General features: G+C 43.4%; 1 protein-coding gene across 1 annotated transcript in view; it reads right to left on the reverse strand.

The window, feature by feature from the left end:
• ZCCHC14 (zinc finger CCHC-type containing 14) overlaps positions 1-16141 on the reverse strand; it is a 45857-nt gene that overhangs the window by 10820 nt on the left and 18896 nt on the right. Inside the window, exons 3-7 of the mRNA XM_031615387.2 lie at positions 4780-4853; positions 1893-1964; positions 1598-1707; positions 561-655; positions 409-463 (exon numbers count right to left, since the gene is read on the reverse strand). Of these exons, the coding sequence (XP_031471247.2) occupies positions 409-463; positions 561-655; positions 1598-1707; positions 1893-1964; positions 4780-4853 (406 nt within the window). The remainder of the gene's footprint in view (positions 1-408; positions 464-560; positions 656-1597; positions 1708-1892; positions 1965-4779; positions 4854-16141) is intronic.

A 16141-nucleotide genomic window follows, 5' to 3' on the forward strand; every position in this document is an offset into this window, starting at 1 on the left:
TGAAAACTGCCTCTTAAGAGAAAGGTTAGGGCTCTGAGTTTAAATCCTAACAAAAGGCAAGAGTATCTCCTCCCTTCTTTTTCCAAGGCTGACTGAAAGAGGTCACTTTTTTCCTTCCTCCCACTGGAAGGAAAACTGCAGTACAAGGAAACATTTAAGCATGCTGCAGAGACGTGTTTTCTAGAAGCACTTCAGAAATGAACAGACGACAGCACTAGAAATGCTAGTACCTTACTGACACTATCTGTTTTGGGCAGACCACACACTAAAGATAGAACTCCTTGCATTTTTCTCTTCCTTACAATTGAATATGAAAATATAGATTCAAATCTCCCAGGGAAGACAGACAGCTGCCTACAGAATGGGATTTTACAACCAAAACAGATGCAAACAAAATAAATACTTCACCTTCCAGATGTTCCCAGCGTAGTTCCTACTTTATAAAGGGAGGAGTTGCCAGGATCTGAAAACAAGGAATGGAAGTTGGAAATAGTATTGGGTTAAAAAATGCATATTGGTTACAAATTAAGTAAGTAATTTAAAACTTCTTTTAAACTTACTTGAACTCTGAAGTTGCTGTGAAGGGGATGAAGTGCTGAAGAACTTTCTAACGTGGTCATTTTTCACCACATGGGAAGGCAATGGTGCCAAATACCTGCAGGTTCAACAGAAACAAACAGAAGTCTTATTTGATTGTCACTAAGTTACAGCTGTCTGTCCGATTGTGATGGTAAACCCTACATGACATCTTGAAAGTGATACTAAGAAACATAAACACCCTTTCAAATTAACAACACCATGAAATTCTCAGTCAAAGGAGACCTGAAACACATTTAATCTTAACCTTAAAACTTCTTAACCTCATGTTACTGCCTTGTATTTTTTCACTCTGTTAAACGTTTCAGTCAAAGATGGAGAACTCAGGACTACATCGGACTTCTGGGGAGAAAATAAAGCAGTCTCCTAAAACTCTGTAACTGCAGTGTCTTCAGCCAGCAGCACCAGACTCTCCACTGTCACACAAGCTTAACTGTGTTTAGTCAAACCAAATCTTTTGTAGATTTGAAGATGTATAAAAAGTCATCAAAACAGAGATCATTTTGATCGTATCTTTGGTAATGGTCATTTTTCAAGTCTGTGAGTAGTAGATAAGTGCAGCTACACACAGATGTGTTTTCTGCCCTGAAAACCCCCAAATCGATTCTGCATTTGTCAAATACGTAGCACACAGAATAACAGTTATTTTCCTCTCCCATAGATACAGCCGTTGCTGTGTGAACACAAATTGCTGCTCTATTAACCTAGATTTGTGGAGACTGTTGCTAGCTAAACAGCAGCAGCAGCAGCAGCAGCATGCTTTCTCTCTTACCCTGCCGAATTCCTGTCGTTACGCTGTGATTCCCGAAGCACAGACAGGACTGCTCGAAATGTTAATGCTGTTTGCCATGAAAAATAATCTAGGCATGCACCTGCTGGCTCTGGCTATGGAAAAATATCCACCGTGGCTCTGTTAGTGGTAGATTTCAGTCTCAACTTTGGGAAAATAGAGTTTAACAGATGCTAAAGTTAAGGATCTAAGCAGAGCAAAGCAGCATACCTAAGGTCCGATTCCAGGTCCATGTGGTTCCGTTCTAGGTAAAATGAATCTGGACCAGCTAGGCAAGGAATGAATTTCTCCAAGTTTTCTTCTGGATACAGCTGAGACAGCTGGAGGTGGAGGATTACAAACAGGAATTGAAAAGAAGACTCGTTACTCATACGTAATTCAAGGCATGGTGAACTATGAGTTGAACATTTGAAGGAATTCAGTCTCTCTCTCATCTCAGAAAGGTCACTGAATGATATTACGTGAATGGACAACACATCTCACCCTTTTCAAAGGATGCCTTTACCTTTGAAATAAATTCAGTCACTTCCACGGAAGATTTAGTTACCAATGTCACTGAAGAATCAGACCACAGGACCTGCAGAAATAAAAGTCACCCAGTTCAGTAAGGAGCAGCCAGTTGTTTAACTCTGGTTTCAAAAACTCACTCACAGGTATCGAATGACTCCCATGGATTGCAAGAAACACTGCAATGCGTGACATCAAGAAGGAAAAACTTTCTGTGCCCAAATAACTCTTAGTCAGTCCTCCCTGCAGCCCCGCTCTGGCTGTTATTGTACTTAACAAGCACTCTGCATTCTTAAAAAAGCACTTCATGGTTTACACAGCCACGGCACGCTGCAGACAGAGAGACAGACTGCTAACAAATGGAAACTTTTTTTTCCTCATTATTGTTAAAGAAAACAGCTGGTTTGTAGAGCCTGATGTACAATACCAACAACTCATCACAGCCCACGAGTGCCTGTTTATAATTAATCAGCTCCACATGCCATGCAGAGATGGCAGTGAACCACTCCAACTGCCCCAAACCCAAAAACTGCCATGTTAGAAGTGTAGTTGAGGTTGCTGCTATCCCCTAGACCCCAGCATCTTATACATGCTCTAGAAAAGGGAACAGCTCACCATCTCTGCCTGTACGCCTTCTGCATTAAGTCATTACATTTTCACATACAGAGGTATTTATGGGATGGTGGATGATCAGTTAAACCGAGCCAAAAGTTGGGGGGGTTTTGGCTCAGAGAGGCTCAGATGTTGGCTAGCAGTGTTAGCAAATGGCAGGTCCCTTCTACTCAACGTGCCTGGCACTGGGGGAACCTTCAGCAGGGAAGAAGTTGGGTTTGTGGGGTTTCCAACCAGGAAGCCATCCTCTCACATGACACCAGTTTCAATGACAACTGAAAACATACACACAGTTTTTTCCAGCCACCCGAAGGCAGCCAAAGTGAGGGGAGAGGATTTCAAAACAGATGACATAATGGAGGAATTTCCTCTCAGTAGAGCTGTTACACAGACAAGTAAGGGGGGAGGAGGAAAAAAAAAGAAGAAAGAAAACTTACACAGTTTTTGGTCTTACAAAACCTTTTCTTTCTTCCTTCCCTTTTGAAATTCTGTAATAAATGATCACCTTTTGGGGGATTCGTGAGAAGTTTCAGCCTTCTCTTTCTTTCTAGATTTGCAGTGACCTGACATTTGTTATGGCATATGCTTTGCTAACATGTCATCATCCTCAGTACTTATAAAACAATAACATGAACCATAAATCTGGGGAAAACAGCAATGCCACACTGAAAACTGTTCTATCTATTGATCTGCTCTTTCCAAGCTGCCAAACTAAACATTTAACCGTGAGGTTTCTAACCAAGCAAGCAGCAATTTATGAGCTCAGCCCACCGATGGGTTGTTCCTTTTAGTTATAAGCTGTGAAGTGAAATGTTTTCACCGATAAAAGTAATTTTGTTGTATTTATGGAAGAATTTATACTAGAAAAAGATGCTTCACAAGAGGCTCATAAGTAAACTGCAGTTCAGACGACGGCATAGCTCATAAGGATTTAAGAAAACATCCATAACTTTTCTCATATTGATGATATTTAGAACCAAGATATAGAATCATGGAATGGCCTGGGTTGAAAAGGATCACAGTGATCATTGTGAACCCCCCAGCTGTGTGCAGGGTCACCAGCCACCAGACCAGGCTGCCCAGAGCCACATCCAGGCTGGATGACACGCAGAGGTTAATGCTGCCTACATCACAAGACGTTGGTGCTCACTCTCGGGTGGCAGTTATAAAGAAAACCTTTTCTTCTTTAGTACAAGTGGTAGATAATTGAAATTCTCCTGTCCGTTCTTTTTCAGGGTTTCCTTTTCTCACCAACTCTTTGGCTTCGCTGCCTCATTAAGTAAACCAAAGACATTTTCTGGGCTCTGCATTCTGAGGGTTGGAATACACCATCAGAACTGGATGGGAGAAAGGTACTCTGTCATTCCTCTCACCAGCTCCAGCATCCATCCCTGCTGCTCACGCTGAACAAAATCCCACGTCGGCAGCACAGTGAGCACTGAGCCTCCAAACTGGGCATCCAACTGGGGCAGCCTCCCCCCAGCAGCCTGTGGCTAACCACCCTCCTGCCAGCAGAACTGTTCTCATTTCCACTCTGTCTGGCTTCAATCTGCAGTCAACGGTTCCTGTTATGCTTTTTTTTTTCCTGCCATACTAGCGACTCCTTCACCAACAAATATTTTCTTCCCTTGGAAAACATTTTCTGAGGATGCTGGAGTCATCTTGCAGCAGAGCACTTTAAGTCTCCCACTGCATGGCATTTTCCTCAAGCCTTGAGTAATTTCCACAGCTATTTTCTGTACTCTTCAGCTCCCTTTTAAAACCAGCAACGCCAGAACCATATGCCACAGTCTCACACTCCCTCACTGCTGAGTACAGACGTAAAGGACCACAAATAGAGCAATAAATGACCATTCTGATCTTTTCCCATACACAGCACTGCCCTAAGAGTCCAAATTCACATTTGTCCACATTAAACCTCAAATTCTTTTTAACTTCTGCATTCCATTCATAGATACAATTTCCTGTAATTGTGGCATGATTCTTTTCCCCATGAACACCCGCTTTGCCACGACTGGCTGTGCTAGAATGACATCTTTTTGCCTGCGTCCCACTTAGCAGACAATCTCTGCATCATCTACATACATTAATCAACAGCAATTTAGGCTTATTTACAAATCATTGATTTTAAAAAACGACTAACATCTATCCCCAAGGAGCTCCGTGAGACCAATTCCTGGGACCTAACAATGCCAGCACATTTCTTTAACTCCTTCTCAAGTATTATCCTCCCTTCTTTCAAAGGAAAAAGCCACCCCAGCACCACTACTTACCTCAAAGGAATATTCAACGTTTCTTTCGTTCTTCTTGTGTGCCAGTCCCTTTAGTTCCACTTTTTCAACACTCACTGTAAGAAAGCAAAGAGATAAGAGGAATGAGGAAGATGTTCCTACATGCATGCAAAAGGGATTACTCCTTTACTCAGTGTGTGCCCCATGGCCATCAGCCACAGGAGCACCTTGCCACGCTTGGTGGGTGGGGAAGGGGATTTGTGCCCAGCTGGCAGCTGCTCCTCGTAGTTTTCCAGAATGGAAAGACTCCATCCCAACCATCCCTGGACAAGAGGCTAAATGCAAAGTTCTGTGTTTCTTCCTGGCCTTATCATGGCACCCATCAGCATAGTAAGAACTTTACACAAGCACACCAAGTCTACGGCCTGCAAAAAACCTCCACCTCTTTGGGATGTGCTTCTGAGAGGTGTTTGGTGCTTTGTCCTCACATCACGACTCCTCCTTGGCTGCAGGCTGATGGGAAACATCAACTTCGATGATTGCTATTTAGGTAAGCTGTAAGCAAACCCAAGATCTTGGGCTCAGTGATCCTTATGTGTCCTTTCCTCCTACGGGTATCTCACAGGGAAAGGGCTGACTAAGAGCAGACCACTGCCTCCATCTCTGCTGGTGATCTGCAGCCTTCGAGGACACAGTCTGACGCATCAGGCAGTCCAAATCCCACTCTCATTTCCCACATAGTTCAGAAATCCCACCATACTAAACTTCAGGATGACTATTTATTGACTTCCTATTTCTCCTGCAGTTTCTCCCACCTTTTGACTACACCCATGGGGATACACAGAATTTTGTCTATAAAACACCAGTTTGCACTGGCTTATAAACTCAAAGGCAATTATACTAAAAGAAAGCCACTGGAATTTGAGCAGCACACAACAGGTGCTTGGAGGGATGCTCACAGAGCAGCTCAAACAAGCAAAACCCAGAGCTCTGACGTTTGGATTCTGGGGAGCTGCACTTTGTGGGCATGGTGGTGATGGGCTGACAGTAGGACCCTATGATAGCGGTCTTTTCCAACCTTAATGACTCTGTGATTCTCAATGTTTTTACACATTTTCAAGACTATTTGTACGTTATACCACCTTGGTGCATTTATCACATACATCCTTCTCATTCCTGCTAACACAAGCTGCACAGCAGAACAGGGGCACAACCAAGTCCCGTAACATTCCATCAGACAGCCTGCTCCATCAGCCCCACAGCTCCCATTCCCCACAGCCAAAGCATCCTATCACCAGGACGGAGCTTGATTTTCCTCCACACAAAGCCACCATGACTTGAAGCCATTATCTTTTCCATTTTAATGGTTTTTGTTGTTGTTCCCTGTCACTTAAAACCACTACAGCCTAGGATTTGGCTGTTTTACAAAACCCCTCTTGGACTTGTATTTGTTTGCAGCCAACATTTTTAGAACTATCGAGTTTTAAATAGAGCTGTAGATATTTGTGCTAGCCATTAAAATACAGAATTAACATTCCCTTTATGATCCTCAACCCTTCAATCTTCACTCAGCCCCCAGTTACATAAATGCCTAGGCTCATCAGTAACGTCAATTCCCAACTTTCTGCTTCCTATCTCTTATCCTTGGAGCAGAGACTTGCTCCATTTCAAGCCTTCAGAGCACTCTCCTGCAATGTTCTGAAATGTCCTCAGTGCCACCACGCTGCGTGCTGAGCACCACAGGAAGAGCCCATCTGCATGCCAGATCTCAGCAAGCTATCCAACAGCATGGAGACTGAAGCATGCACATGGTTCAGAGGTTTTCCTGACAGTTTAAGAAAATAAGTGTACCTCAATATACTTATTTAAGAGAATTTCAGGACACCCTTAATTGTGCTCACAGTTGATAGGCAGCAAATATGACTGGAATACGTACTTGAGGATTAGAATTGGAAAGGACTGGTGGGATGGATGTAGTGCAGGGTATCACCATGCTGTGACACAGCCCAGCGAGGAGCAAATATGTAACCTGTGCAAACCAGGGCCAACTGCAGCTACACTGCTATTTAAGCAACACAGGATTAACCTATGAATATAAAAGAATGTTATTGCTGTTCTTATTTCTGCTGTACTACGTGGGTTAATAACCAACTTAAAACTACACAGGGATGTTGTTGTGCTGACAGTTACGTGACCTTTCCAGGCTAAAGATCTAGTCTGAGCTCACCTGGTTAATATAACCTGCTGCAGGGAGTTTATCCTCTGGAAAATGATTGTCATGAGCCAAGTGAACCATTAGGTATACAGTTCTGCACTGACCACAGTGATCCTGCATCAAATCTTTTAAGATCAAGTCTGTTCTACAGCACGAATGAAGTTCATTGGCTCTAGAAACATCATACAGCTCCACAATTATCCAGAGAATTCCTGATGATATGTAAAGTGACTCCATTTCTGCAATCAAGTTATCTAAGATGTTTACTGGGGGAAACATTTGCTTTATTTGCTGCCTTCCTTTAGACCAAATAAGGCATCTTCATGTACTTACTGACTGTGTCTGCATCAAGTATGGAAGCTCACATTTGAAGCACTATCAGACAGAGGTCAAAGCAAGTGTTGCTACATGATTAAATCCACATCCTTTACTGTTTGTTATAATACAAAAGGGATCACATTCCAAGATGTTCTGCCACTGTAGCTGTTAGCAGGCAGTAAGATCAGCAGCCTCTCAGGTCACGAGGGTTTGAGTGGTCACAGAACTTGAAACATAAGACACAAGGAGAAGTTCCATCTCCATCCTCCAGTTTCTACCCCATTACACATTACAAAGCCCTCTCTGCCACTATCTCGCATTAACAGTGATGTTTCCAGAATCCTGTGCATTTGCTCAATGCTGTATGGCACTGAGCATCAGGGCTAACAGAGCAGGTCACAGCAGCAGCACAGGAATCCTGGAACACAGCATTTTGGCATGTTTTGCTTTACATTCCAAAGCAGCCTCCAAGGTAAGTACACTCCCCTTCCCCCTCCAGCTTTGCTCAGCGAGCCCAGATCTGCTAGCTGGAGGCTTTCTCTGCCCATACAGTCTCCTCCTTTCCTTCCCATTATGTTCCAGGGCAACTTGCAGCATTGGGTCTCCATACTCCACCAGTTCTCAGGCTCTTAGTGTAGGCATATGTGCACCTGTATAGAAAGCTGATGTAAGAAAACAGACAAATGGAGTTAAATTAGAGGCTACTCTATAAGCTAGGCTCAACTTGGATCTTAGTGGAAGCTTCTTTAATGGCATGGTTTCAAAGCCATCTTCCCTCCTTCCTGTATGGTGCCTTTTTCCTTCTATTTCAAATGCTCCAGGTGAAACAGATTCAGCAAGTTGAAGCCACTTTAGTTACCTCTGTTCCAGCCCAAGGTTTTTACCCATTAGGCTGCTGTTCAGTGCATTTGTCACCTGATTGATTCATCGTTCCTGCGAAGGTAAAAAGCCAGACAGCTCCTTCCTGCTTCAGACAAGGTATGAAACCCTCTGGCCCTTCTGACAGATCCCCCACCAGCCTCTCCCTCTGCACCAAGGGATCTTGGACCTTCTCCTCCCTGACATCCGCAGCCACACCAAGTGATTCATGCCTCAGGATGAGCCAGCCACTCCTTGTGGGTCAAGGGCATTGTGCAACATGCAGCTATGTGGGCAACAGAGGAAAAGATTCATTTCAAAAGGCACCTTCATATGGCCCTGCAGGTGTTTTATCTGTAACACCTCTTCAACTTCTGGAGAAAGCCATTGTGGACTGGTAGAAGGACTAAAGGGATGAATGTCTCAATCCACATTAAGAACTTGTGTTCCTCTCCAAAGAACCAGAAAAAAAAAAATTCAGGACAACCACGTGTCGATTTACTTTTAATACTACCCAGTACTTCAGCACTAACACCAACTGCACAGAACTGAACCAAACACCTGCTCCATCCTTCAACAGTCTGTGTCAATATCATTTCTACCAACATTTTCCCTTTGGTTTCACAGACAGCCTCACAGAGTGCTCCCTTCAGCAGCTCCCCTCGCCAGAAGGAAACATGCACAGGTCTGTTACAGGTTGTTTTGTACCAAGGGATGAAAGCACAGGTGCTTCAAGGCAGCAGCACATCACAGAGCTGCATAACTGGGTTCAAGTGGAAGGCACTGCAACTTCCAGCAAGCCTACGTTGATGTCTGGAAGTGCTGCTCCATATGTGAACAGCTCTTTTCCTTCTCTTAGACCACTGAACGTGGCTCAGCTCACGTGGTGAGAAGATCAGTATTTTCTTTGGAATTCAGATGGTAAAAATGTGACTGTCAAGAGATTGGGCTGAGTCCAGGCAGCTCCTGACAGAAAGAAGGGTTACAATTTAAACAGAGAAAAAAAGACCCCACAAAAAACTACATTGTGTTATATAGGTGGCCAAGTGCAGAGCCCCAGCTGATGCTTCTACTTCTACAGATTTATTAATGAAGATCTACGGAAAGAAGCAAACAAACAGCAATTGGATTTTTGCTGAAAACATCCACCAAAAAGCAACTGGTAAAATACTTCCACATCCTTGTTTGGACAGAAGTGGCAACAAAAAACGTAGCGCTCTCGTTCCATCTCTTGTTTTTCTAAAGGAAAGCAATGTCTCAAAAGCCAGAGTTACTCAATTACTGCTGTCCATTAGACAAAAGGTAATCTCAAGTGACTCCACAAAACCTGAGCCATAAAGCTTCCCCACCCAACCCAAACCCATCAGGATTTACACTCAAACACAGGCAAAAAAAAAAAAAAAAAAAATCACAGGAGAAAAATAATTAATCTGGTAGTTTCAAAACAATTATAGCAGCAAAGCACAGGAAATTACAAGGTGACAAATAGCAACTGCTCAACTGAGTTGGAGCTGAGAAACTTTGAGGAGTTCTGTCTGTGTTGTGCTTTCACATATCTCATCTTTTGCAAAGCTTTTTATCTAAGCTGTGATGGAGAAAGAAGGAAGCAAGATGCATTGTCCCTCTCATAAGCAAATATATCCTCTTCTGCCACAAGCACACAAGAATGTGTTTGCTGACCACCTTCGCTCATTCCATCTCACCAGCTTCCCACCTCTCAGCACTTATTACTCATTAAGTGCAATGCTGGAGGCCCAGAGGGAACCTGCAGAGTTAAGCACCAGATTCTCAAAGCACAATGAGAAATGGTTGCCCATTCACCTGGAAGCAGTGGGAACAGAGCTCAGCATCTCTGGTATTGATCAGCATCCTTCAGGATGCTGAGAGCTTCATATCAGTACACCTGAGGACCTCAGACTGGATCAGACTTGTGTATTTCCTACAGCTCCTTCCAGCAAGTCACAGTACCACAATACATGCAACAGCTTTGCCATGAAAGCCAAGAAAAAGCTTGTGTCCCTGAGGCCTCACACCCACAAACCTGAGCTGAACTTGCAGTCCAGACCCAGCAGGCACCAAACCACCAGGCACTAACAGGACAACCCAGAAAGCATCCTGCTTGGATTTCCCTCTGTCCAACAGCCAGCAACAGCACACCTTGGAGTCATTCACGACACATTAACTAACCCCTGTAAGGTATCCAAGGCGTGTCAAAATATTGACAGGGCAGAGTACAAACAATAACTAGAGATGCTCTAGGAGTGCCTGTCCTTACAGACACTCTGCTTTCTGCACACAAAGAGGCCTGCTGTGTGTTATGTCCTTAACATGCAAATGTATTAAACAATTAAGAAGTGTCAGAGTTGAGTTTAGCCTAAGTGACAAGCACACATACAGCTACAAACTCATCTATTTATAGCTGTTCCAGAGGGGGAAAACTGCTCCATTCAAGAGCAATGAGAGCTGGGGTGAGGATTCTTTAGAAAAGAGGGAGGATGGATAAGGAAATGAGGGCTTCTTTCTGAAGAATGGTCTTGTTTTACTCTTTTTAGTTTCTTGTTTTACTATTTCTAAGGGAAAAAAAAAAAGAATCAAATCTGGAAGGGGATGAAGCAGCTCTCTCTGCAGTTAACTACATTGGTTTGTCATGTATGAAGGACCTGTCGTTACTGTATTAGCAACAAGGGAAACAGGGCATCTCATCCTCTGAACACGAGAGGGTGATTTAGGGAGAGGTTAACCTGTTCTCACATAGTACAGTGGTTATAGGCTAAGTAAATGTGTCAAGAGATAATCACTTAAGTGATCCCAAAGCCTTTATGCAAATATAAAGCTGCTTTTTGCCAAGAAATGTATAAACTGAGCCATAAGTTCCATAGAATTTATGTATTCTCCCCCCAAAAGAAGCACAAAGTTGTGGCTACTACCAAAATGCAGTGAGATCTTTCTCTGTTCTCCCTGTATTAGGTATCTTTAAACCACTCTGAGCTGTGCAGGAAACCACACTGTTCCAGCAGAAGATTTGCACATTTACAGTATCACTGACACTTAGCAACCACCACAGCAACACAAACATTGTTGAAACCCTCTTGAGAGTGACACATTTACCTGAGAACTCTATTTGAAGGCTTTTCCTGGTTATCGTTAACTGGGAGAACAACTTCAGCAGATAAATACAATACTTCCTTCAAGTGGAATTTGGAATAAACAGTTTCATCAAGAGCGTTTTATCTAAGCCATCGCACAGTAAGCTGATGAGCCTGAAGTGGCAACAGACATCCCTAGCTCACTTTATCTGATGATGTCTTGTGATTCTGTGCTTATTTCTTATCAGGACAAGCAGATATAAAGACCCCATTCCCCCAGAGCAGCAGGAACGAGCCTGGTTGGGATGATCTGAGTTTAAGGGCTCCAAAGAGAGTCCTCAGCACTCTGCACCGGGACAGACTTTGCTCTAATCATGGTCCCTGCTGCAAAGGAAACTCAGAACCATACAAAAATAGGCAGGAAAAGACTGGAACAAAGTTTGTTAGCAGCACCCATGTCACACAGGGAACATTAGCAGAAGAAGTGCCCTTAGAACTGTAAGAAACAAAGGATCTTCCAACATAGAGAACATCTGAAATCAAAAGCAACGTACTGAGTTTAGGCGAGGAGTTACTTTGCAGGCTGATGACTGGGAGCTGCAGTGTTCCACAGGAAATAATCACACAGCTTTTTTAGAAATCAAGAACATGAGCTTATACTTGGCAGCACTGAGGAAGCGTACTGCACTGGGATTGCATAGCTCACCCCTGACCAGTAGTTTTCATCTGCCTGCTATTTCCTCAGCTGGGCTTATCCAATTTACCAACTAAGTGACCTTATGTCCTCCAAAAAAGGGGAGAGATTAAGAAAAAATAAGTCTGTGCATCTCAGCTTTTAGAATTTTAGTTCAATTTGTGCATTGTTTTGGGTAGTGCTGAATGGTACCGTCAGCACTTCAGCCAACCACAAAAGCCAATCAACCTAAAGAACGCTTTCGTAACTTCACTGCATTCAAGGGCCTAAATAAAACAAAACGCTGTCTGCACCACAGCCTGAAGAGGACTTCCATCTGGACAGGAAGACACAAAGCCCAGAAGGATCAGCCAGCTGCTTTCAAAAGCAAGATACAGTCTCAAACACCAATCTGAAGGCTTTTCTTACCAAGTACTTCAAGCCAAATGTACTCACTTTTGCCCCCGCACCGCTCAACTGCCTTCCACAGCACTGAATAGACACCACTGCCTTACAAGTGGCCTTTCTTCTTTTCTAATGCCAGATAAAGCTTCTATAGAATGACTCAGGAAGGGCTGCTGGACATACTTGTGTAACAGCTCTGCTGTTCTGCTAAGCCTGAACACCAACGCACGGCACCAGGCAGGAGCTGTTCCTTGAAGCACACACTTACCAAGGATCTGCTGTTGAATTATATATAATAATGCTCAGGGCAGGAAGAGAACTACGATGCAATGCCAAGGTAGGCTGTAAAAGCAATGTTAATTAAGGGCAATTTTGCAACAGGTAAAACGTATACCATAACTCAGTTCTAATGAGCAGCTCCGAAAGCGAAGCTGCGTCTCCTGATTGATGCAGCTTTGTACTTCAGTTGCTTAAAGCCTGGCCCCGTGACTCGTCTTCCTTCTGTGATTTACTGAGAGCAGACAGAGGAACGTGCAGCTCATTCTGAGAAGAACATCTGCAAAAATGACCATAAGCACAAACACTGTTTGAAGGAAGCTTCGGTAACCACTAGCATATATCCTACCACAAGCAATTAAAATAAACAAGCTGTCCAGATCTAATTATGTCATCCACCCTAGTAAAAATATCTTTGCAATCAAGAGACATGTTCAGCTTGGTATATAAATATTTTTACTTACTGGATAAATAATCTGCAGTTGTATATTTAGTCTAGTTTTATCTGACTGAATGATTATTTTACTTACTGTTCCCAATAGATTGCTTTTAAACAAAATCTTGGCTTTGTTTCGTAGCTTTTAAGAGCAGTTTTACCCATCCTAGAGAATCATTGTGCTGGTTTGTTCTCCCCTAGAAAGGATTTTCTTCAGTTTCAGTGAGCTGAAGACAGATCAGGTAGCATTTTGAATCTGAATGTTATATTCGCCCATCAAACTGAAGGTGCAAAGTCTTTTTTTTTCCCCATGCAAAACATTTTTGGTAATGCAGATCCCTTTCCCTGCTCAGTTTTGTACCAAGTACCAAAATCCGTGCTTCAGCAGATCCCAGACATCGCCGGGGAAACAGCACCAGCACAGCCAAAGCCTGTGAAGTCCCTGTGCCTACATGGAACAGATACAGACCGAGATCTGGAAGAGAAAGGAAAGCAGATGGGGAGAACCATGACACATTCAGGTAGCCGACATGGCTGGGAACCTTTTGGAGCTGGCATTTGCTTTCAAGTGTGGAGGCAATGCCCTAAAACAGATAGACATATGGAGTGGGCCCAGCACAGCTCAGCCATTGAACCAACCCAAGAAGCCATCTGAGTGCAACTGAGCTAATGACAAATCTGTTGTTGGGGGTGGGGAGAATGGGAAAAAAAAATTATTGAAGAAAATTATATACATATAAAGATTTCCCTCCCCCTGCAGCACAGCTGAACACAGACTCTGTGGGCTGCAGCATGTAACCATATATCCAACAGAGATGGAGTGCAGTCAGTGAGATCCCAGCAGCAGCTGCTCAGCCAGCACGGCCTGGCATGAAGGGCAGCGTGGTGATAAAACAGCACCAAGATCAGATGGCTGCTGCTCCAACTCTGCCCAGTGATTTTGGCTGTGTGCACACTGCAGAAATGTGCGTTTCAAACTCGGGCAAATACATGCAGCATATCTTATGTGAAGCAGCTGTTCCACACCGCACAGCTCAGTGCTCATGCACATAAGCACGTGCTCTCTTCTGCATTTCTGAAGGCAGTATCAGCATCTTGAAGCTCATGACTAAGGCTGCAATGAGAAGAAAGTGTGAGCAGCATTTGGTATCAGCTTCAATTTTTTCCAATGAATTATAGTATGAAAACTTAATGGCAAAAAAATACCACAAGCATGCTACGTACAAACATCAGACCCAGGGACTAATCTGGAACAGGCAAAGCCTTCAGTACAAACAGTCTTGCCAAGAGCCACAGATGCATTCAAGTGCTCAGCTCAGTGAGAAACAAACTCTCCCCTGCACAGCCACCTTTGTGAGGGGCTCCTTTTGTTGGCAATTACATCCTTGTACGTTTTCAGGTCTCTGCTCTTAGGCTTTAATATTCTGCTTCCCTTCCACGCTTCTGTATGAAACATTGTTCCTTTGCTTTGGACCCCAGACAAGATTTGACCAGTAATTCAAAGAAACAGAATAAAGTTCTCATTCAGGGCTTAAGCTTATTTTGAGATACCATACAACTATTACACAATTGTTTCTGTAACACATCCATGAAGCAAATACAAAAGGGAAGGGAAGACCAAAGCACATTTCACTAGCATTTGCCAAACCAGTGAGAACACATGGGAACTGAAAGAACAAGAAAACCCAAGTCTCTCAATCACTAAAACCTCAACATCTTGAAGCTCTGCTTCTCCACACTGGCCACTGCACTCTCCCATGTGCAGCACAGTGGGTTTTGTCTCCTTCTGTACAGCTGCCTCTTGTCCTTTGCGACAGCAGGATATCTAGCAAGCTGCTCAATTATCTCATAGCAGAAAAAGGAAAAAGGACAAACTTGCAGCAATCCAAGCCACTCGTACCTGCATCATGCCTATGTTTTTGCAGGTAATTTCCTTACTACTCTTCCATAGGATTGTTTATAAGAAGAACTCTGCTTGCTTTGCAAGCACGGCAGCCCAACTGCATCTCTGCTTGAATGATGCACATTGAATAATTCATCCACAGGAGTGGAAAACACAATAGAGAACCTTCCAAGGCACTGTTGTGCCATTTCCTTTCAGCTGTGTATATTAATGATGTAATTTTAGCAGGGCTACCCCCTTTGAGTTACTGTTAAAAATAGCATCTGCACCATCCGCTGATGAAATGCATCCACTCCAGGCAGTGAAGTAATGCACCAAGCCCACTGCTTCTCTTCCAGGGAGATAAAAGAATAAGTCAGGAAGAAAATGAAGCATCAACCTTTTAGCTGTGTTCCCTCATATCTGAGAAAGCACACTGACTTTAAGCAAAATCACTGCTTTGAGTAGTTACAACCTGTGATTTTCCTGCATGAAACAAGAAAAATGAAATCAGAAGTGAAGCCTGACAAAGCATCTCAATAATGCCAATGCTGACCATTTGTCTCCTCCACTCCTCGTGTGGCACAGAAAACAGATACATCACAGGGATCAGAGCCACAGCTCCTCCCATTCCAGGAACGCAGCTTGCAGTGCTAGCACCATTTGGTGTTCAAGGGAAGTGCAGGACACAGGCTCAGGATGCTGTGACTCCTGGAAGTTGCCCCAATTTCCACCATCTACAATCCCTACACAAGATGTTATTCTCAAGTTACCTCTCAGCATCCACCCCCAAATGACTCTAGATGCTGCCCTCAGCCATTCAGCTGTCAAATCTCTTAATCCAGGTCTCAATATCTGGCTCTGTCCTGGCATTTTTCAACAGATGTAAGATGTGCATTGTGTCTGCATTAAACTGAAGAAACTCAGCTTTCTTTAGACAACCCCAATGCACTTGATTTCCCTTTGATTATTCTCAGCTTTGTTTCTATGAACCACCACCCAAATGTTAACGTCACAGTTTTCTCGTGTATTTATCAGCAAAAGGAAGATACGAGTTGGAGGCACACTTAAGAAAGGAATATTTAAGTACTGAAGCAAAACAAAGGGGAGAACATGTTTCTGCACATAAAACACATCCCAAAGAAGTTTTTGGATTGCTCACCAGGAAAACCCCGAACATTGTGACAAAGCCAAGCAATATTTCCCAAAGCTGGACAAGCACTAAGCCAGTCCTGATGTGAAACAAGGATCACCC

This window comes from Phasianus colchicus, chromosome 13, assembly GCF_987193195.1.
Source record: "Phasianus colchicus chromosome 13, bPhaCol1.hap1.1, whole genome shotgun sequence".
Lineage (NCBI taxonomy): Eukaryota > Metazoa > Chordata > Aves > Galliformes > Phasianidae > Phasianus > Phasianus colchicus.